This window comes from Urocitellus parryii, chromosome 4, assembly GCF_045843805.1.
Source record: "Urocitellus parryii isolate mUroPar1 chromosome 4, mUroPar1.hap1, whole genome shotgun sequence".
NCBI classification, from domain to species: domain Eukaryota; kingdom Metazoa; phylum Chordata; class Mammalia; order Rodentia; family Sciuridae; genus Urocitellus; species Urocitellus parryii.
In genome coordinates this window covers 51,805-75,144 of record NC_135534.1, presented here as the reverse complement: position 1 = coordinate 75,144, position 23,340 = coordinate 51,805, and the positions used below count along the sequence as shown (strand labels likewise).

The 23,340-nt window shown below is 47.4% G+C and overlaps 1 protein-coding gene across 1 annotated transcript; it reads right to left on the bottom strand.

The window, feature by feature from the left end:
* Nucleotides 1-1,545: 1,545 nt before the first annotated feature.
* Scgb1c1 (secretoglobin family 1C member 1) lies at nucleotides 1,546-2,699 on the bottom strand. The gene is made up of 3 exons (XM_026381917.2): nucleotides 2,645-2,699; nucleotides 2,016-2,215; nucleotides 1,546-1,578 (listed from the first exon to the last, which is right to left on the bottom strand). Exons 1-3 carry the CDS (start codon nucleotides 2,697-2,699, stop codon nucleotides 1,546-1,548), a joined length of 288 nt encoding a protein of 95 aa, XP_026237702.1.
* Between the last annotated feature and the right edge of the window lie 20,641 nt (nucleotides 2,700-23,340).

Genomic DNA, 23,340 nt, shown 5'->3' with positions numbered 1-23,340 from the left:
CTGTGGACACTGGTGGGCAGCTTTCTGGCTGACGCTGTGCAATGGGCAGGGAGGGGCCTGCTTGGAGAACCTCACCTCTTTGCAGGAGCAGGCTCAGAGCAACCTTTGACCCAGCCTCCTCACAGGTAGTCCTGTCCCCCTGGCCTCAATGCCAGGCAGTTCCCAAAAAAGGAGCATGGAGAGAAAGACCTCCCTCTCTTCCACAGGGCTTCAAGAATTGGGGAAGGGTCCGAGCTCTTGAGCTCTGGAATGTGGCTCTGTGGGATGGGGTGTTCTAGATCACAATGTATGTGATGGAGACAATGGCCTTTACCCGGGCCCCTTGTTAGGCCCCTGCCTCCCCAGGAACCCCACCCTCCCCAGGCCCCATCCTTACCAGGGACCCCATCCTTACCAGGGACCCTCAACCTTCAAAAGGCCCCATCCTCACCCTGGATTCCCCAACCAGGCCCAAACCTCACCTGGAACCCCATGGTCCTACCTTTGCCAGACCCCACCTTTCCCTCCGTGGGATCCCAGCACCTACATAAGACCCTACCTTTGCCAGGCTCCACCCTTGCTAGGGACCGCACCCTCTCCAGGCCTGACCTCCGGTATCTGGGACAGGTGCATAGGGGTGGAACAGAGCAAGTGAGATCACATGGTCCACAGCCTGGGTGGCCAAGGAGCCAGCTTGATGATCCCACTCAGCATTGCCCCCACTAGAATCCACTGAGCTATGGAAAAGGTGCTGGAAGGTTCTGGCTGTTGGGAGTCCTGGATCTCAGCTTAGGATCTGTGTTGATCATGGTGGGCAAGAGCTAGCACACTGCTGTTCTGCAGGCTGACCTTCAGACCCTGCTGGCCTGTAGCCCTTGTTGCATTCCACTAGTGAGCATGTGGCTGCCATCCAGGTCTCAAGCTCAGAGTAGCCCTGAGTGCTCTTTCTGTTCCTGCCCTGGCCTTCCACTGCAGAGCATCTCCCTTCTGGAGGCCGCTTGTGTCCACATGACTGCCTGCCTGTGTTCTGTGCTCTGTTTCCTGCCTGGGTGGTGTCTACCTGGGCCAAGTCTCAGCCCTGTTCACTTGCTCTCGTGCATCCCTCTGGATGGGGTTCCTTTCATGTCTGTGCTCCTGTGGTGACCGCTCTTGTCTATGTGGGCCAGGTCCCCAAGTGTACATTCTTATTTTGTTACTGGGAATTGAACCCAGGGGCACTCTACCACTGAGCTACATCTACAGCCCTTTTTATTTTTCACTTTGAGATAGGATCTTGCTAAGTTGCCTAGGGCCTTGAACTTGTGATTATACTACCTCAGGTTCCCAAATCTCAGGGATTACAGGCATGTGCCACTGTGCCTGGCCCGAGTATACTCTTGATGTGCCCTTTCGTATGTCCCTGAGTTGGGGGAGAGACGAGGAACCAGATCTTGGGCTGCAGGAGGCTTTATTGATTTAGTGGTTCAAGGGTAAATTTATTCATGGTAAAGAAGCAGTGAGGCAGCATGCATGTGGCTACTTTTGTGGCTGGTCCTGTGGCTGTCAGGAGCCCTGTCTGAGGTCCACTTAGGCGTCATCCTGGCTGCCCAGCACTTGCACCTGGAAGGCAGATGAGTATGGACCGGAAAGCCAGTGACTAGTGACTGCAGAGCCAGAGCTCTCTGCAGCAGACAGACCCATCTCTGGGGGAGAAGGGCTCTGGCACATTGCAGCCCACCCCTCCCTGTAGCTGGGAGGTGTTGTGTGCATGCAGGTTGTGCGTGTGCATTGTGTGTGTGCACCTGTGTGTCTGAGCATATATATGCACAAGCCATTGTGGGGCTTATCCCACAGGCTGTGAGAGAGCAGATCTAAGGGACCTAGGGGTTTCTCTGTGGGCTGGGGAGTATGGGACGTCCACCTCAGCTGAGGCAGGTTAGGGTATCTGTGGGGGTGGCCTGCAGGGTACTGTGTTGGGCTGGCAATCACAGGCCATGCCTTGGGTGGGTTTTGGAACTGCAGATGTTTAGAGAATGGGATACCCCCGGCCCCAGTACCAGTAGCTTGACCAGCTCCGCCTTGTGCATGGGCTGTAGGTTGTCAATGCAGGACTTGAGCTCTGTCAGTGCTTCTTTGGCATCCTCGTTGACATTGTACTTGCCCAGGGGCCCCTCATAGAGCTCCTCTGCGGTTCCCACCAGCAGGGTTTGCAGGAAGTCCATGAAAAACTCATTGTTGTCCTCCCCTGTCGTCAGTCCTGTGTTGTGAAGGGAGACGGTGCCAGGACAGAGCCTACAAGTTCTGTGTCTTCTGCCCTTCCGTATATCTTCCTCCATGATGCCCCCAGCCCCACTGCCACAGATGCGCCCCCCCATCTCAGCTTCTCCTATTTCCACTTCTGGGAAGGAAAGTCAACACCCGACATAGGGGTCGCCTGATGTACAGCTAGTCTGAACTGGTGCTCAGCACGTCAGGGTCAGGTTGGATTGGGCTGCAGGGGGTGACATTGGGCAGGATGGTGACATGAGCTGGGGTGGTCTGAATGGAGGCTTGGTTTCAGCAGGAAACTTCTGTGGGTGGTCTGTGCTGGAGGCAGGCACTATCCATGGTGAGGGACCTGATGTTCGGATTTTAGCTTCCCAGGCACCCCGCCCCCCAAAAGTGCTGGAAGTGTGGCCACACTCACCGCAGATGAAGGACAAGGTGAGGACCACCAGCAGGAGTGTGCTGCTCCCCTTCATGGCAACAGTCTCTGGAGCTGCCTTGGTAGATTCCAGGTTTTTATGCCTTAGCTGGTGGCACCTTGCCCAGGGGTGGGCCGACCTGTCCATCAGGACCTGGCAGGTAAGCTTGGGCCAGGCATGTCCTCATCCTCCACCAGGTGCTAAGCAGCACCAGCCTGGGTAATTGGTGAAGGGCTGTTGGCAAATAGTGCAGTGAGGGGGTGAGCCTAGGTGAGGGAGGCCCTGTGTGTGGGTCAGTGAGGAGGGGCAGTGGAGCCGGATACCCAAGTGGTCCTGAGGATGCTGGTGTGGGGCCCAGACCTTTCTTGAAAGTTGTAATTCCCTTTACCCCTCTACTCAATGTGCTGTGTGGCCCCTTTCGTACTTGGGGAAGGGCAGGGGCCGGGACCTCCCTACTGTTCAAATGGAGTGGCAGGCAGGAGAAAGTCCTGGCATGTGAGGACACAGGGTTGGGGGGCTTCCTGCAATGAGGGGACCTGGCCATAGAGTCCAGGGAAAGGAAGGTGACCTGAGAAGTGACAAGGAGCCACCAGTAGGGGCTGGTCAGAGCAGGAAATGAAGAAGAGCTGAGGTCTGGTAACATATCTTCTCTCTATGGCCAGGTCAGCCAGGGCAGATAGTCCCAGCACCTGCCACTGTGGGAAGGGGCTGAGCTCCCGGGGCCAGGAGCTGAACTGTCCAGGGCAGTCATTCTTCAGATGAGACTCCAGACACTCCCACTGTGGCCTGGCGCCTCTCCTCCTGTCCCCTGCTGCCACCTGGTGGTTCATGGCCCTTCTGGAACCCTGCACACTCCCCTGCAGGAGCGCTGGTTTCAAAGCCTGCCCAGCCCCTGCAGACCCCTCTTTCAGAACCTAACTCCACGCCCCACCCACACACATTGTATTGTCAGAGCAAAGCCCATTGTGCCCACGTCCTTGTTTGGGCCTGTCACTGTGGCATCCTTCATCATCCTGCTCTTCATTATAAACGGGTCAAAGCGAGTGAGAACTTTAACATCAAGATGGAGCCTCCAGAGATACTGAGCAAGATTCTGGTGCCTTTGCCTGGCTAGGAGATCCTCAGGGCCAAGGGGAGGGAATAGCTACCTGTAGCTCCTGGAGAGCTCATCTGCAAGGCCAAGTAGAGGCAGTAGATAGCTACCTGTCGCTCCTGGAGAGCTCATTCCTCTGTGCAGATGTGGCTGCTGCCCTCCAGCTTGTGGGAAGGGGGCACAAGGAAGCCGAGCTGTGCTGAGTGCCAGATCCGTCACTGCCTCCCAGGCCCAGAGGCATCCTCACTGAGGGAAGTGAGTTAGCACATGTGAGGATTCCCAGAACCATGTTATTCTGTGTATGTTTAATGAGTCTGGAAGGGAAGGAAACCAGCAGCAGCAGCACAGGGTTTATTGAGCTGGACTTTTCCCAGGTGTGAGGAATAGGATTGGCTTCAAGAGAGTGGATTCTTTCTGTCTGATTCTGGATCTTCTACAACTTTTGTATTTTATTTAGAGATAGGGTCTCACTGAGTTGCTTACCCCTCACTTTTGCTGAGGCTGGCTTAGAACTCATGATCATCCTGCCTTAGTCTCCCAAGCTACTAGGATTATAGGCATGTGCCACTGCACCTAGCTCTAGGAATCTGTGGTTTTCTAATCAAGTCCTGTCATCTGAGGATGGATGGCCACACAGGCGATGGTTAACACCCCCTGGATCTGCTGACAGTAAGTCTTGGGAGTCCCAGTGCAGGCATAGATCAGCCATGCCTGTCACTTGCAAAGGAAGACCAGCAGTGGCCCATGTACTGAGTATGTCACCCATAGCCAGGTGTGGTGGTGTACACCTGTAATTCCAGTGACTCGGGAGGCTGAAGCAGGAGGATCACAAGTTCAAGGCCAGCCTCAGCAACTTAGTAAGACTCTTGGCAATCTAGCAAAAACTCTCTAAAAAAATATAAAGGACTGAGGATGAGGCTTACTGGTAGGCACCCCTTGGTTCAATCCTCATTCCAAAAAAAGAAAAAGAAAAAAGGGTGAATGTGTCATCATAGGAAAAGCTTCACATAAGCCCATCCTGTTTTTGGAGCTTGTTTGTTTGCACAGCCTTTGTTCTCCATGATGGGAGTTCTTGGATTTTTCACCTATTTTTATAGCCACAGAGCATTTGTTCTTCCTCTGCCTAGATGCTGTGTGTGCTGCTGCCTTTCAGATATTGAGGCCAAGTGTGACAAGACGATGAAGACAGGCTTGACCTGCAGAGAAAGACTGACATTCACAAGGTGGAAGACAGGAAGAACAACCACATTGGTACATGGTGCAGCATTACAGCGAGCCCTTCACTGACATCAGAAATGACTGCAGTGACATGCTCAGAAATCTGGCCCTCATCAACTCCCTCAAGACACTGACCTCAGTGTGGGGCTGCAGACCCCAGCTCTTATTGTCCCCCAGACCTAACATCTCTTTCTATAATCCTTAACAATGCCCCTCTGCTACTCGCCACTGAAATCCAAAAGTAATATAATCTGAATCCATAATTAAAAACAGTCAGGACACTTTCCAAACTGCTGTGAAGGGAAGTAGTAACAGAGGGTGTTCTGACATGCAAACACCCAGGCAGAGCTGCAGTGTGTACTGCACCATGGCCACAGTGTGGCCACAGTGGGTGGTTGTCATTGTCTCTCAGATAATGGCACTGGCAGGGTTTCCAGGGTGGAGAGCAGCCCTGGTGGTATCCTGAACAAAATACGCACCTCTCAGTTTGCACGAAAGCTGCATTCCTAGACAGTCCAGAATAAGTTAGGATTGCAGATTTGCTGTTTATACATAAAATGAGCCGAAGTCCTCAGCATAGATGAAGCTGGCAAGATCAGTTTGTGGTCACAACACCCAACCTGTGCCGCAGCCATACAGGCCTAGCCCTGCTGAACTCTGAGTCTGTGCCCACAGGAGCACTTGAGGACATGGGGAGGAAGAAAGAGCACTGACTGGGGAGGTGGCAGCAGTGTCTGTGCGAAACAGACACCTGGCAAGACTCTCCACAGATGGTGCAGGAGATGAGCAAGATGCAGGCGAAGTTTGGAAACTGCAAAAAGGAAAAACGAGTCCTGTTGTGAGTTCCTGTTGAGTTCCTCTTTCCTCCCAAGTGGGGCTCAGCCCTTAGGGCAGGCAAAGAGGTGTGGGGAGGCTGGAGTCTCTTTCCTTTTACTATTCTGAGGCTGTGGGTGGGTTCTGAGGAAGATGAGGCCCTCGTCTTCCATGTATCCCGTCGACTGGCCTGGGTGGGCCCAGCTGCTGGAGTCTTCAAGCCAGTTGTTTCTGGCCAAGGGTCCTGTGATACGTGGGTGCATGTGTTCTGTCTCCCACTCTCTGTGCTCTCTTTAGGGCACAACAGCACATTTCAAGGTTACCAGAGAGAGCTGTGAGGCCTGCCAGTGGGCACATGAGGTGCTGAAGCAGTGCTTCATCAAGGTGAGCGAGGATTGAGGCCCTGGCTAGCCTCTGGGTTTGGAATCCGAGGTCCTCCTGTCCCTCAGTCCATGCAGCTTTTATAAGGAGAAACCTGTGGTGCATTATTTAGGAGGCCCAGGGCTTTGTGGGGAGCAGGCTCTTTGATGGGGAGTGGAACCTGTAGGCCTGACTCTGTCACTTGGTGACAGACCCAGACACAGGCCTGGGGGGTGGTTGCAGTACTTGGAGGCCCCCTATGTGTGGTTTAGGGCTGGACAGTCAGTGATGGGGAACATGAAGGACTGTGGATGCCAGGGGCATGTCTGGCCTTTGTGGGTGTCACAGGATTGAGATTTGAATAGAGCTCTGTTTTAGTCAGCTTTTTTGCTGCTATGACTAAAGGACCCTACCAGCACAAGTGTAAAGAAAGAAAGATTTATTTGGAAGCATATGGTTTCAGAGGCCTTAGTCCATAGAAGGCCAGTTCCTCGGGGCTTGAAGTGAAGCTGAACAACATGGTGGGAGAGGGTGGCGGAGGGAAATAGCTCACATCATGGTGATCAGGAAGCAGAGAGAGACTGCACTCTCCAGATACAAAATATATATACCCCATAGCCATGCCCCCAATAAACCACTTCCTCTAGCCATACTCCAACTCCCTCCAGTGACCACTTAGTTTAATCCCATTGGGGATTAATCCACTGATTAGATTAAGGCTATAACCCAATCATTTCTTCTCCAAACCTTGCATTGTTTCACGTGTGTGCTTTTTTTTTTTTTTTTTTAAGAGGAGAGGGGGAGGGAGAGAGAGAGAGAGAGAGAATTTTTTTTTAAATATTTATTTTTCAGTTCTCGACAGACACAACATCTTTGTTTGTATGTGTTGCTGAGGATCGAACCTGGGCAGCACGCATGCAAGGCGAGCGCGCTACCGCTTGAGCCACATCCCCAGCCCCACGTGTGTGCTTTTTAAAAAATGTTTATTTGTTAGTTGTAATTGGACATAATATCTTTATTTTAATATTTATTTATTTAGTTGTAATTGGACATAATATCTTTATTTTTGTATGTGGTGCTGAGGATCGAACCCAGGGCCTCACATGTGCTAGGCTAGCGCTCTACCGCTGAGCGCTCTACCCCAGCCTACCCCATAACAAGCTTGAAACGTCCACTCATTCATGTAGCAGTGCTCTGCTAGGACTGTCTCGGATGTGGATGGAGACAGTAGTAAATAAAGTAAATGAGTCCTTGGTACCCATGGGCCAACTGGGAAGCAGAAGACAGTGAGTCAGCTGAAGAATCAGGAGGCTAGAGCCTGCAACAGAACCTCCTGGCTCCTCTGTCACTTGCCTATAAGGCTTCTGGCACTGGGCAGGTCCCTCTGCCTCCTCCACCTGGCTGGTGGAATCAGTAACGGCTGATACAGGACAAGCGGTGTTTGGCTAACGCAGGAATCCTGGCCAGCCAGGGTGACTGGTGACTTCTAGGCCCATGGCTGGACCCCAGCAGCCCAGGTGTGGCTGCCCTGGGGCCCTTGAAGATAGACACAGCGTTGCCTCCCAGACATGAATACTGTTCCTGAAGTCCATGGCAGGACCAGCAAGGGGAGGCCACTTCATCCAGGGAAATACCCTTCCAGTACAGGGGCTCCTGGCTCTACTGCTGATGCCCAGCTGACTAAAGAGGCAGACATGGGGCAGAGGCTGTCTGTGGTACTTCATCCTGGGAAGTACCGCAGCTTTTCTAAGTTTGACTGAATATTAATACCTTCTACCTACCACAAAAACTTTAGGCGCAAAGGATTAGCTTTGTGTCAAGGCACCTAATCTCTATTTAAAACATTCCAGCCTGGTTTGCTTCACCACCTATCCTGACCTGAGGCTAAAGCTCTGAGCATTGTAGGGGCCCCCCTGAACTGCTTGGGAAGCACCCAGGTGTTGGAGTTGCAGGCCTGAGTGCAGCAGGCACTGAAGCCTGGTGTGTTATAGGGATGGTTGGAACCATGAAGGGATGCTGGCATGGAGGACCAGATCGGAGAGAGCTCAGATGCCACAGGTGAAGAAAGGCCAGAGAGAGCTAGAAGGGTTGGTGCAGAATACGAGGAGCAGAGGGTGCATGAGCTAGGTCCAAGTATAGTCGGTCCAAGAGGCCAACTCTACAGGACACATACCCAATTGAGGAGGGGCTAGGAGGGTCCAACATGACCTGTGCACACTACTGGCCAATTAGAACAGGTGTTCACTCACTGGGGAGTAGTGGGCTGTGGTACCTGTGGGACTGGGTCACCTGGGATAGGCCTGATCTCGCACCTGGGATGGTGCAGCCACACAGGAGGGGACTTGTCAGGGCTGGCAGTAGCATGGCTCTGGGATGGAGGCTCATCTGTGTCCACTCACAGGACCTCAGAGGGAGCCTCAGACCACCTCCACCCCTGTCACCTCAGCCAAAAGACCTGTCACAAACTCGGCCTGTTCCCTCAGGATGTTCTGGAATTGACAAGTAGTACCATCAAGGACCTACAGTATGAGCTGGCCTGGTTCTGCAAGGTATGGACCCTGCCTCCCTGTCTGCTCGCTCAGGGCTGTCACCCCCTGTGACAAGGTTACGTGGGAGACCAGCCTGTCGTCTCCGAGGCACCAGCTGTCGGGACCGCCCTCTGACAGAGCTGGTGAAGCACATTAGACCAGCTAGTGTCTCCAGGGCTGAGCGAGAGGGTAAGTATCGCCACCTCACCTGCCACCCAACCTGGCCCACAATCACACTGAGTCGGGAGATGAGTCAACCATGAAGGTGCAACAATCCCAACTTTATTGTGTCAGGGTCAAGGTTATGTAGTGATAGAAGGAGTAAGAGACAGTAGCAAAAACCAATAAGGAGCAGTTACGTCACTGTCACTAAGGGGCCTAGGCAGATTTCAGATTAAACCATTAGGCGGGACTAAAGTCAAAAGACAGCGCCCGCCAATCCAGCCAGGTCACACATATGGAAACGCTGACCCATGAGGCCGCCTCAGCCAACACCCAATAATGGCTGTGGTTCCAAGGGAGGTAAAAGGTCCCAACACAGGCCACACCCTGGCATCTGGCTTCAGCCTGTAGGCAGCCTAACTGACAGCTGTCTCTGAGGACCCACTAGTTTCCTATTCATACCCCATCAAATGAGGCAGGTAGACTGACCCATGTGAGGAGGCAGATATGGCATAAGGGAATCTGCACCTGCCCAGGATTGCTTGTCCTGGCATGTGCTCTGGGGCACCTTGCTGGCCACTGCCCTGGAATCCTTTGTAGGGTTCCTGGGGCTCTGCCCCTGCTGTTTCCTCGTCTGTCTCTCACTCTCATCCCAAGGTGCTGACCTGGCCTCTCAGGCAGTCGGAGGGGCCTCTCTGCTCTCCCAGATTAATGGCCCTTGCCCTTGGCATGGGACGTCAGGGGTCTCCTCTTTACTGACTTCTTTGAACTTGATGAAAGGTGCATGTTCCATGCTGAACGTCCCATCAGCAGACTCTGATACCTGCACCCTGGGCCATAGTGAGGGTAGCTGCCCTTTTGAGCATTTGCTGAGTCAGGCAAGGTCTGAAGCGTGTCACACACATCAATTCATTGAGCTTTTGTAACCACCCAGTGAGATATGAACCTTTTAAAAATGTGCATTTTGTAGAGCGGGAAGCAGAGACCCCTGGCATGGGTGCTGGGAGGTACTTGTTTGTGTTGGCCCCACCAGCACTGTCTGCTGGACTTTGTCTCTTGGGACAGAGCAAGGGTGACCAGGACCCTTTCTCAGACAGGCTCTTCCCCTGATGAAGATATAGAGTTCCTGGGAGTTGCAGGATGCAGTGCCCATTGGGAGCAGCTCTGCAGATGGACTACTAATGATATTGACTGTGTGAGTTGCAGTTGAGTAAACGTGAGGTCCAAAGGTTCAGGGTCTGAGTGGGGGGCTATTCCTTCCCTGTTCAGCCCTTCATAGAAGCTGGGGAATGAGGGGCCCAGTCCTATATGAGTGAACACAGTGCTGCTCTGGCCAGCATTCCTCTGGTGGGTTATATAGCACCATTTTCACCCCACAATTAGGTGTAGGCACTTCCCTGCCCAATTGCTGTGGGATGCACTTTAGGTCTATCTGGTATGAAGAATGCAAGTGTTTTGAGGTGATGAGGCAAAACTTCAGGAAGCTTGATGAAGGATTGGCTCACTCCTGTGGTCCTTCTATCTGGTTGGAAATAGGCTACCATGTAGAAATACAGCTATTGACCCAGAAAGCCACGTGCAGTGTAATGTATGAAAAACACAAATTAGAAGAAAGCATGAGTAGTATTGTCTATTTTACATTTTGTATAAAAGAAGCTTGTGAATAAACATTTAAGCATAGAGAAAATCTAGAAAAATATGTCAAATACAAAGTGATTATCAGTGAACCATGGGAGATTTCCCCTTTTTATTTTTGTATTGATTTTCTAAATAGGCAGTGCAGCAGTGTCTCTGCCTCAAGATCTGCTCAGCCACATATGCATCAGGCTGTGTCTGAGGCCATGAGGGTCAGACCCAGGAGGGCTGGGGAAGGGGGGCTGTGCCTCGGATCTCGGCAACCCATCTTCTCCTCAGCTACACAGACCCGGGTGGCCACTGCCCTGGGCTCTTGAGGCCAGCCTGGTGAAACCAGGTACCTATAAGCTGTCCTTTGACACCAAGGGCTACTGGAAGAAGAGGAGGCAGGAAAGCTACCCATATGTAGAGGTGAGTGCTGTGGCTGTTGGAGAGTGTGAAGCCCCTGACTCACTGACCTGCAGGCCAGGTCCTTGACCAGGCCTCAACAGCAGACTGGTCCCACGTCTCAGGGAGGTGGCAGGCATATGAGCTCTCCTGCTTTGAGCTCCCACAAGAAAGGGGTCCTAGGACCTGAGGCATCGTGAGACTGCGTAGCTGCCTCAGGTCAGGGCTTGGGGGAGGTGGGCTGGGCCTGACTCATCCCCTTTTTATAGACTGGTTTTCATATGCCCAGATTCCAGCTCACTGGGCCTTTCCTTCCTGTCCCCCATTCGCCTGGAGCTAGTTAAGGCACCTCACCTTCATATCCAGCATGCCAGGGAAGCATTCGTCCCCATCCTCAGCCCTCAGGAAGGTTGCAGTGTCACATTTCTCACGAGTAAACCACTCAGGGTCACTCCAGGGGAACTGGGCTGCACAAAACAATCACATAAGAGACAGAGACACCTTTTTCTTTGGCTCCTGTGATGGCTTCTCTGACCTTAAGGGTGAGAGAGAGAGAGAGAGAGAGAGAGAGAGAGAGAGAGAGAGAGAGAGAGACAGACCACGTGCTGAACCCTTTAATTGAGGAGAAGCCATTTAAATGAGGAAGGGGTCAGGTTTCAGGGGGCTGAGTCTAGCTTCCTGATGTCTGCTGTCAGCTTGACTGACATCAAGGAAGGCCACACCCAAAGGCAGAGCCAGAGAAGGGGACACACAAAGGGAATTCCATGGAACATTCTATCCCAAACAGGGAAAGGGTAGGATTACAAAAGAAGAGATGAGTGTAGCTCAACCCCACAGGTGACGTGCCTACGCCTGAAGACACTTCTACTTCCTGGGCTGGGACAACACCCAAGTCACCGCAAAATGTAGTGATTGGTCACAGCCTCTTGCTTCAGGACTGGAAGGCGTGGGTCATTTAGAGTGGCTCCCCAAAATGCAGTCCACCACTGGGCTCCGGCAGACCCTGCTCCACTGTCCGAGCTGCTTTCCCAGGGAGCCCTAGGGCCAGGCAGCTCCTGTGCGGACCCTCACTCCCTTCTGGTGCCTTCGCTGCTTCTCAGGTTGTTTTCACCCTCACAAAGGAGACCCAGAAGTTCCATGTGCCTCTGCTGCTGAGCCTGTGGTACTACGCCACCTACTGAGGGTCCAGCCTGGCTGGAGGGGTAATATGGTTCCTGCCCACACGAGGTATGGATGAAAAGAGCAGAAATTCAGTGCTCACTGTGCTGCCAGAGCCGGCTAGACCATGAGCCTTTAGATGCCCCATCAGGTCTTCCCTCAGCAGCCCTCTCAGGCCAGGGCATGGCAGCAAGGAGAAACCTGCTCCTGCCCCCACAGGCCTCAGCACACTCTGACCTGACACATTCCAAGGCACTATCTTGGGATGCTCACAGCTGCCGAGACAGGTACTTTGACTGTCCTGTGTTTTCACATGAGGAAACTGAGGCTCAGAGTCAGCAGGGTGGGGCCAGGCTGGAATCTGTGGGCCTCTGAGGCTGAGGGGCTGGTGAGTGCAGGTGGACAGCAGTCAGCTCTGCCCTCCAGCTCAGTGTCTGCACTCCTTGGCTGCAGGGATCTTCCTCAGAGTGGAACTCAGCCAGGACTGGTGCTGCCTCCTACCTTTTCCTCAGCTCTGTCTACTGCTGGCTGATGTTTTCAAGCTGCGAAGAATGGAGGCAGAGGCTGTGTGCTAGGAGCCCAAAGGCAGTGTCTAGCATGTGTATGGCCCATGGACTGCCCTCAGGCTCCAGACCACTGCTCTGGATGTAAGAGGGGCAGGGTAAGCTCACAAAGACTTGTGCAGTCAGGCCCAACCCTGTATCCGCACCTCTGTGAGGAGGGTAAACAGCCCAACTGCACTGAGGTAAGGCTGAGTACAAGGGTCATTAGAATTGCTAAATTGCAGGACAGGGGGCCAGGTTGTAAACCAGGCTGGCCTGTGTCCCCCACATTGTGGACCCCCACTTTCCCTTCCCTGGCTTCTCAGTTCCAGTCTATCAGTGGCCTTGTTCTCCCAGAACCAAGCTCTCCATTTGCATCCCTGGTTTATTGTAAGGGGTGGGGGGCTCAGAGTTTAGACCACTGGGCAGGTGAAGGAGCAAGAACCCTAGAGGGTACAGGGCTGTTCTCCTTACCCCAGGGGAGTTTGGGTGTACTGCTAGAGGGCAACACCCATCTGGGTGTACTGCTGGAGTGGAGTAGTAGCTCTCGACTCCTGGACAGTGGGATGCCCCTGGGCCACCAGGGCCATGAGGGTGGAGATCACCCTATATGGCTTCAACAGGCCCCTCAAGTCAGCCTGGTACTCTATCCTACCGGCATCTCCCTATGCAGTCCACCCCAGTGTCCACTAGGAGCAGCTGGGCAGTGACCCAAGGCACAGAGCTTCTGAGGCTGCAGAGTGCCTGGCTCCTGGTGGGTGGGTACCCACAGGGCTGGGGCTGCAGGTATGCAAGGGGGTGGGGCCTGTGGGCAGGATGGTGGGTGCCCACATGTGGGGGTGGGGGTGAGAGAGAATAGGGAGGGGTGTCAGGTGCTGGGAGGGGGTGTGCTTTAATTGAAAGTTTACCTTGGAGTGTGCCCTGCTGGAGGGTCTGCAGAATCAACAGGCAGCCACCACAGGACTGGGTCAACACTCCAAAAGGAGCCTTGGAGTCCAGTGTCTGGAAAGCCATGTCGCTGCTCACCTATAACCCATCACACCTCTGACAGTCCTCAGACCTGGAAAAAGACGAGGGCACTTCAAGGTCAGGATTGTGTTTCACTTTGGGGTCAAGTTCACGTTCAAGGTCAGGTTCAGGCCAGAGTTTAAGACAAAAGTCAAAACTTGAGTTCAAAGTCAAGTTCAAGCTTAGTTTAAGGCCAAGTTAAACATTAAGCTTAGGCTCCAATTCAAGGTCAAAAGTCAAGGAGAATCTGTGTCAAGTCCATGGTGAAGTTCAAGGGGAAGGTAAAGTTCAAACTCAGATTTGAATTAAGATTAGGGTCAGTTTTGGGGTTCAAGTTTGGATTCTGCTATCTAGAGTCCTCAGGATCCTGCAGCTCCCTGAGGCCTATTTGAGGAGGGTTGGGTGGATATAAAATAGGAATTTGGGGATACAGAAAAAGAAAGATATGCTGAATCTCAATAGAAAAGCACCCATTACCTTGGAAATGCAGGAGATGCCCATGAGCCTTTAGAATGCAAAACAAGCAACTCCTGCAGCCCAGACCAGGGCCTCAGCCCTTGTCCTTGCCTGCCAAAAAGTAATTCTAGTCCAATCCCCAATTGCTGCTAACCCCAATCCAAGGGGTTGCTGTCTTTCTCTGGGGATGTCCTGAACTCCCTCTCAAATGTGTATTCCTTGCTTTACCCCAAAGCTTTCCCCTCTCAAGATGGCCTGTATTCTCCCTTGAATGTGCGTCTGCTTTCCTAAATAAATCTCTGTGTCTCTGACTAGTGTCGGCTAAAATTCTTTCACTTCAGGTACACCAAGGACCCCACTTGTTCTCAGTGGTGAGGGTTGGTTGGGCAGAATGCCAAACTATGTACCCATGATCCTTGGGGACCTGCCACTCCAAAGCCCTTGTGATATGGACTGTTCGGGCAGGATGCCAGATTCCACTGCCCAGAATCTTCAGGAGTGCCCTGCAGTTCCCATGGTCCTCTACTACGAGGGCTGTGTGGCAAAAGACTGGACTGCTTTACTCAGAATCCACAGGGGCCAGCAACTCCCATGAGCCTCTGCAGCAAGGGCTGCATTGGTAGAATGACAGAATAAGACTACTCAGAATCCCCAGTGCATTCCCTGCACCCCGGGCCTCTGGGGTGGGGACTGTGTGGACAGAACATCAAACTGCACTATCCAGAATCCTTGAGGTCCGAGATCCCAGGGGTGCCTGCAATATGAGAGGCACTGGTAGGATGGACTGCATTACCAGAATCCCCCTGTGCAATGTTGGGAAAGGTGGCCTGCAGCCTGCAGTTTCTACTGGGGTTGTCACTTCTGCACTGCAGGTTCTCCTCACTTTGATGGTGGCCACTTCAACTTCATCTCTTCCTCCCCCCAATACTTGGGATTGAACCCAGGGTGCTTTATTACTGAGCTACATCCATGGCCCTTTTAATTTTTTATTTTGAGACAGGGTTTTGCTAAATTGCCCAAATTGGCCTCCTATCTCAGACTCCTATGTAGCTGGGATTATAGGTGTTGATACCATGCACAGTTTGACTTTTTATTTTTTTTTAAAGATGGACACAATATCTTTATTTTATTCATTTTATGTGGTGCTGAGGATCAAACCCAGTGCTTCACATGTGTGAGGCAAGCGCTGTACTGCTATAACCCCAGCCCCTTGACTTGTTTTTTTAAACAGAGCCAGTTCCTGGCAAATCACTTTGCCTCAAAGACTATGCTTCCCAGAATCTTCTGCAGTTGCCTCCATTTCCGGCCTGTGTCCCATCCCCTAGGCATATAGGTGACAGGTCAGGTGTGATGTGTGGAGTGTGGGGGGACATATGGCCATCAGAGACTGGAGTGTTCATAGATCCTCCACGCCTGGTTCCTGGGCTGCCGCAGTGCTGGCTTAGATGAATGTAGGTTTTGTAATCTTTGGAAAGTGGTTTCCTTGACTCCTTTTTCTTTTTTCCTGAATTTCCACTTCTGGTGATGTCAAAGATAAATTCAGCTGACATCAGTTAAAGGGGTGGGAACGGATTTTATTCACTAATATAATAGCAACCCTGTGACCTTAAATACTAAGATGATGTTAATACTAGAGCATCCAAAACTAGTATAATACTTGCACTGTGGTCTTTAATACTACTGTGATATCCATGCTATAGCAACTAAAGCTAATATAATAGGTGTTCTGCATGTTTAATATTAATATAATATTAATAATGTGGCTTCTGATACAGAAATAACAGCTGTCTTATGGCCTTTTATTCTAATATAATATTTTACCATATATTGTAAAACTAAAATAATAGCTGCTCTGTAGGCCTTGAATACTAATATGATATTTATACTATACATTGTAAAATGGATATAATAGTTGTCCTATAATCATTTGTCAATAATATGATCTCCATATTATAGCATTTAAAACTAGTATAATAGCTAAAATATGGAATTTAATATTAAATTATATCCATATTGTGGCAAATGTATCTAATATCATAGCTCCCCTATGGCATTTTATATTAATCCCTTATCTATATTATACCATTGAAAACTAATGTAATAGCTACTGTGTAGCCTTTAGTACTGATATGGTATTCATAATATAACATTTAAAATTAATATCATAGCTGTCCTATGTCTTTTCCTAATATAATATCCACAGTATAGCATCTAAAACTGTGGCCTTTAATATTATTATGACATCCATAACATAACACATAAAACTAATATTGTAGGTGATAAATAATCATATAATGACCATGCTGTGACGTCTAAAACTAATGTAATAACTATCCTGTGGCCTTTAATAATATAGGATATTTGTATCATAACATCAAAAATTAGCTTATTAGCTGTCTTCTTGCCTTTAATACTAAATAATATCCACATAGTAGCATCTAAAAATAATATAATAGCTGCCCTATGATCTTTGACACTAATAAAATATGAATAATATAAAATCTAAAATTAATATAACACATTCCCTGTGGCTTTTAACTCGAAATAATATTGATACTATAGCATCTGAAACTAATATACTAGCCACCCTGTGGTGATTAATATTAATACCACATCCATATTATATCATCTGAAACTAATATAATATCTACTTGTGACATTTAATACTATATCACATCAATATTCTAGCATCTAAAAGTATACAATATCTGCAATTTGGCCTTTACTATTGATGTAATAATACCCATACTATAGCATCTTATATTAGTTCAGTGGCTGCCCTGTGGTCGTAATATTAAAAAGATATCTATACTCCAGCATCTAAAACTAGATATATAGATATATATATTAGATATATATATATAAAACTGTATATATATGTATATAATAATAGCTGCCCTTAATGTAAATATTATCTCCATAGTATAATATGTAAAACTAATACAATAGCTGAACTCTGGTCTTTAATACTAATATGAATTTCACAGTGAAGCATCTATTATTAAAACTGTATCTGCCCTGTGGCTTTAATACTTATATAATATCCACAGTATAGTATCTTAAACTAATGTAATAGCGTCCCTATGGCCTTCCATACTAATATAATATAATATCCATACTGTTGCATCTGAAACTGATGCCATAGCTGACTTCTGGATTTTATTACTAATGTAATATCCACATTATAGCATGTGAAACTAATAAAATAGCTGCATATGGCCTTTATTACTAATAGGATATCCATATGATAGCATATAAAACTGACATAATAGCTGCCCTGTGGACTTTAATACTAATATAGTATCTATACTACAGCATCCATAACTAATACAATAGTTGTAATGTGGCCTTTGGTGCTAATATCAACAGTGTAGTACCTAATACTAATATAATAGCTGCCCTGTGGCCTTCATACTTATATATTCTTATCATATTATCTAAAACTAATATGACATTGTCCTTGAGATATTTTTTTAAAAATTATTTTTATTTGTTGATAGACCTTTATTTTATTATGGATATGATATTAGTATTGGCAAGCACTCCTACCACTGTAGTACAACCCCATTCCCCCATTTTGCCTTTAATATTAACATAACATCCATAATGTGGCCTCCTCAACTAGTACAATAGTTGCCCTGTGGCCTTTAATTGCAACATGATATCTGTACTATAGCATCTAAAGCTAATATAATAGCTGTATTATGACATTTAATATTCATGTAATAGTCATACTATAGCACCTTAAACTGAAACAATACCTTTTCCATTGCCTTTGATATTAATAAAAAAAATTGATACTGTAGGTCTGCCCTCTGGCCTTAAAAATAATATAATATACATATTCTAGCATCTTAAAGTAATAAAATAACTTCCCTATGGCCTTTAACACTATTGTGATATCCAAACTATAGCATCTAAAATGAATTTTATGCTGCCATTTGGCCTATAATTTTCTCTTAATACCCATACTGTGGCCTCTAAAATGGATATAATAGTTTCCCCAAGGCTTTTAATATTAATATAACTCTATAACATAAAACTGTTATAATGGTTGTTTCCTAGCCTTTACTATGATAGCCATATTATAGCATCAAAAACTGATATAATATCTGTCTTATGGCTTTTAATATTAATGTTATGTCTATATATGACATCTAAAACTATAATAGCTGTGGTATGACCTTTAAATAATTTGTGCCCATACTATAGTATCTTATACTAATAAAATTGATTCTTATGGCCCTTAATACTAATATAATATCAATACTATACCATCTCAAAGTAATATAATAGCTGCCTGTGGGCTTTGTTATTAATATAATATCCATACTATAGCATCCAAAACTAATCCAAAGTGGCTGTTTGTCCCTTAATATTAACATCATATTCAGAGTGTGTCCTCTAGAAAGGATGTAATAGTTTTCCTTTTGCCTTTAATATTAATATGACATCTATATTTTAGCAAGTAAAACTAGTAGCTCCCCTGTGGGATTATTACTAATAATATATTCATACTATTGCAGCTGAAACTGATATAAAACTGCCCAATGGCCTGTAATATAACATAATATCCATACCATAGCACCCAAAACTAATAGAGTAGCTGCCCTATAGACTTTAATCTTCATTTTATATCCATATTATAGCATTTAATATAACAACTTCCCTGTGGCCTTTAACACTAATATAATATACATAATATTGCATCTAAAATCAAATAAATAGGTTCTGTGTATTAATATGATATTAGTATGTAATATCTGATACTAATAGCTTCCCTGTGGCTTTTAATAATGATATGAAATTCATATACTTTTATCTAAAACTAATTTTATAGTTGCCATTTGACCTTCATTTTAGATGTAATATTCATACTGTGGCTTCCAGAACTAATAAAATATTTGTCTTATGGTTTTTAATGTGATTTTTAATTAATATGATATCCAATCTTTGGCTTCCAAACCTGATATAATAGCTGCCCTGTGGCCTTTATTAATAATAAAATATCATAATAATGTCTAGAACTCATATGATAGGTGACTTGTAGCCTTTAATGCTCTTATAACATCTGTTTTATTGTGTCTGAAACTAATAAGTGTCCTTTTGCCTTCAATATTAATTTTATATCAATATTATAGCAGATAAATCTAACACCATAGCTGCCTTGTATGCTTTAATATTAATTTGTGACCCACAACAGCATCTAAAATTAATATCATAGTTTCCTGTTCCTTTAATATTAATGTAATTTCCATAATACCACATATAAAACTAATAAATAATTGCCTTTCTGAGTTGGGGTTGTGGTTCAGTGGTAGAGTACACTCCTAGCATCTGCAAGGCCCTGGGTTTGATCCTCAGCACCACATAAAAATAAATAAAATAAAGGTATTGTGTCCAACTACAGCTAAAAAATAAATATTAAAAAATTGCCTTTTGGACTTTAATATCCATGGGATATCAATAGTATAGAATGAATATATATATATATATATATAATGTACACTGTGGTCTTTAATATTAATATTATATTATTAATATTTAATATTAATATTATGGGTGGTCGACGGTGAAACCAGCAATTCCAGAAGGTGGGACCAGGGAGTGCATTAAGGCAGGTGTAGAAACCTAGCTCGGGGAACACAGCCATGAGTTGAAGAGAAAAAGAAAGGCTGAAAATAATGGAAAGTCATGAAAGAAACCATGAATGAAAAGTCAAGTGTCTCTCTTATTCTGCCTTTCTTTCTGGAATCTTTAAATTGTTGGGGAACATGGAGCCTCCTCTACCTTGAGGTGGTAACTCCCATGGCTGGGTATTAAACTCAGTGTAGAGCCGTTCTCTGGGATGCCTAGAAATGGATTCTCAGGACTGCAGTATAAATTAGTGAATGCATGGATAATGATCAGAAAAAAAATATAAAGCAAAGGAAAAAAACATTTATGGGATGCTAGTAACCTATACAATTTTTTGCTAGTGGAGAATTGAGCTAGAGTTGGTACTGGAAGAAAGGTTCTGTGTGACAGCCTGTGATACCAGCAACAGATGTGGCAACCTGTGGTACCTGCAGCAGGAGTGGTGGCCTGTGGTTCCAGCTTTGCCAGAAGCTGAGGCTGAGAGTCATGTGAGTGCAGGTGTAAAGGCCTATGATCAGCCAACCCAGTGGAGAAACTGGAAGAAAAAGAAGGGGAGAGTCAAGTTTCTCTCTTTCATGCTGCCTTTCAAGAAAGATAAATAATGAAAGAGTAAAAGAAGGACAAAGAGCACAAGATATTTTTTTTTTTTGTGGACATGAGGATGGAAACCAAGGGCATGCTACCTCACAGCACCAGTCTCCTTTTGCTTTTTTTGAAGTTGAATATTTTGTTTTTTATTTTACTACAAAACTGTGGCTTCAGTTCATAAAAGCAACACCAGCAAATGCAGCATATTATAAAACCAAGACAGTATTATTTTTCTAACACTGTACAAAGAACGCTTTTCTCCATTCCCAGTTTTTTATAATGGGAAGACCTTTAAGTATATTGACCCAAATCCAGTGATGGATGTAAGCAAGTTACAATACTATATAGGCTTATAACAAGATTGTCCTTGAATTACATAATTTTATAAGTAGTTTTCACCATGATGATTTTATGAATTCTGAATACCAAAGCCTAAAGCCTACTCTAAAAATCATAAGGAATTGTAGAAGGTGCATATTGTGTTTATCTGCAATTACTGAGAAGTTAAGAGTATCTTCCTCCAGTAGCAGTGTTGAGATCATTCCTCTTTAAGTCTTTTCTCCCCCACTAACTTAAGACAAATATGCTGAAGCGATTCCACACTAGTTTACTTATAGTGCCTCAATCCTCCCCAAACTTGTGGGAGGGCACAAGTGCCATTCAAGAGGAAAATGAGAGCCCAACTGCCAGCCTTCTTTTTCCTGTCTCAACTCACTCTGGTCACCTGCATCTTCCCCTAAATCTATCAGCTGGCTCCTGGAGCACCAGGGGTACACGTCACACCTGCAGAAAGCAGGCATTGCCTGTCCTTGCTGAGGGTGTGTCCTTCCACTGGCTTCTCATGGACCCTTGTGCTCTACAGGCTGGGGCCCTGCAGAACCACTGCTAAATCTTGAGAATGGCTGCAGCATGGCAGCTGCAGGTACATGTAGGTAGTAGCTTGAGGTCTGAAATTCAGGTTCAGAAGAATAACAGGCCAGGAGGATGGAGGGAGGACCACAGTCACTGCCCAGGATCCTGCTTCCAGAGATCTCTGAGGCACTCCTCCACTCTGTGTACCTTCAGGAAGGTACCTCAGTCCACTGAATTGGAGGGCAGTGCTACTGTGAGCATGGACCAACTTATAGCAAGTAATGACTGCTTCAGGCTTGTGGGTCCAGAAACTTCACTGTACCAAGGCCTGCGTCAAGGACTGTCAGAGTGAATGATCTCCATGCAGCCCTGTGTCTAGGATTCTGTGATAGTGGGCAGTGTCCTATTGATTCTGTGTTCAGGACTTAGTGAAAAGTGTGCACCTGTTCCTGTGTTCAGAACCCAGTCACAGTGGACATTGTGCACCCCTCCCAAAGTGTATAAGATTCTCAGTCATCATGGACTGGTCCAGTGCTCAGGATTCTCATCCACAGTGCACAGTATGCACCAGCCCTGTATGTCCAGGGCTCTCAGTCACAGAGGACCATGTGCACCCAGATTTGTGTTCAGGAATCTCCATCATGTTAAACATGGGCATCCTGTGTGTTCAGGATTGTCAGTCACAGTGAAGAGTGAGCACTCAGTCCTATCTGGCTAAGACTCTCAGTTATAGTGGACTATGGGCACCTGACCCCATATGTCCAGTACAGTGGTCAGGTGTTCAGGATTCTCAGACATTGCAAATAGTGTGCATGCTGCCTTTCATGCCTAGGTTTCTCAGGCCCAGTGAGTAGTGTGCACCCAGCCTTTTGTGTCCAGGACTGTAAGTCACAGGTTTGTGTGCACCCAGATCCATGAGTCCAGGACCCTTAGTCAAACTGTGAATCCTGCCCCATGTGTCTGAGATTCTTAGACACAGCAGGCAGTGTGTACTGTGTCCTTTGTGTCCAGGATTTCAGTCACAATGGACAGTATGTGCCTAGTCCTTTATGTTCTGGACTTTCACTCACAATGGGGGGCTCCACCCAATCCTATATCCAGGACTCTGCTGCAGTGGACAACATTATCCCATTCCTGTGTCCAGGACTCTTAGTCACAGTAGACAGTGTGTACCCAGCCAGGTATGTCCAGGATTCTCCAGTATTCTGTCATCATACCCACAGGATATCCCCATTGGGGTGGACAGCAGAGTCTATCTCCTCTGGGAGAACTGTTGAGTGGAAGTCCAGTCACCCTGATATCTGACTACTCTCCCTGGTGATGTCAGATCATTTTGGTGGTGCCAGCCCTGTGTGCACACTGGCTGTTGTGAGAGTAAACAGGCCAATTGTCCAAGGTGCTGGCTGATTGCAAGCTTGTCTGGAATTTCTGAGCCAGTGCAATGAGATTCCTCATTCAAAAACAATGTGGACCTGTGTATTCCATTGACCCCACTGGAGACCTACGCTCTCCCCTCAGCCCCTGAGCTCCAGTTAGTGACCTTGTTTTTACAGCACTCAGCTTCCCCTCTACAATTCTGGTTTGTAGGTTTCCTCAGAACTTAGCCCCTAAGCAGATGAGGGGCAAGATCCCTGAGGGTTTAGGCTTGTCTCCCTTACCTCCAGGGACCACAGAAGTCACTGGAACCTTAATAGCCCTGACCTATATCTTGTGTCCTGCCCTGAAGCTCTTACTCTGGAAAGCATGATGGCCTTTGGCTGGCCAGGGGCCATCCCACCAGGCCACAATAGACCCCTTGAGACAGCACAGCCCCTGATCTGGTCCACGGTGTGATCAAAGCTGGTAGGCTGCCTCCTAGTCCCAACTGGTGTCCCTGTAGTGGGTGCAGCTTCCCTCAGTTCCTTCCAGGAGGAGCTGGGTGGATGGTTGGGGCACAGAGCTGTTGGGGCTTCAGATTCTCTGCTGTGAAAAGGCAGAATGCGGGCTGAGGATATAGCTCAGTTGGTAGAGTGCTTGCTTTGCATGCACAACGCCTTGGGTTCAATCCCCAGCGCAAAAAAAAAAAAAAAAAATTAGCATTACAGGGGCTGGGGATGTGGCTCAAGTGGTAGTGCGCTCACCTGGCATGCGTGTGGCCCGGGTTCGATCCTCAGCACCACATACAAAACAAAGATGTTGTGTCCACCGAAAACTATAAAATAAATATATATATATATATAAAAAGAAAAGGCTGAATGCTAGATTACACTACCCAGAATCCT

Coding starts and splice junctions, on each gene's coding strand:
- Scgb1c1 (XM_026381917.2), bottom strand. CDS start 2,699: ATGAAGGGGAGCAGCACACTCCTGCTGGTGGTCCTCACCTTGTCCTTC. Junction 2,216..2,644: donor CACCTTGTCCTTCATCTGCG/GTGAGTGTGGCC, acceptor TTCACAACACAG/GACTGACGACAGGGGAGGAC. Junction 1,579..2,015: donor CGGAGCTGGTCAAGCTACTG/GTACTGGGGCCG, acceptor TCTGCCTTCCAG/GTGCAAGTGCTGGGCAGCCA.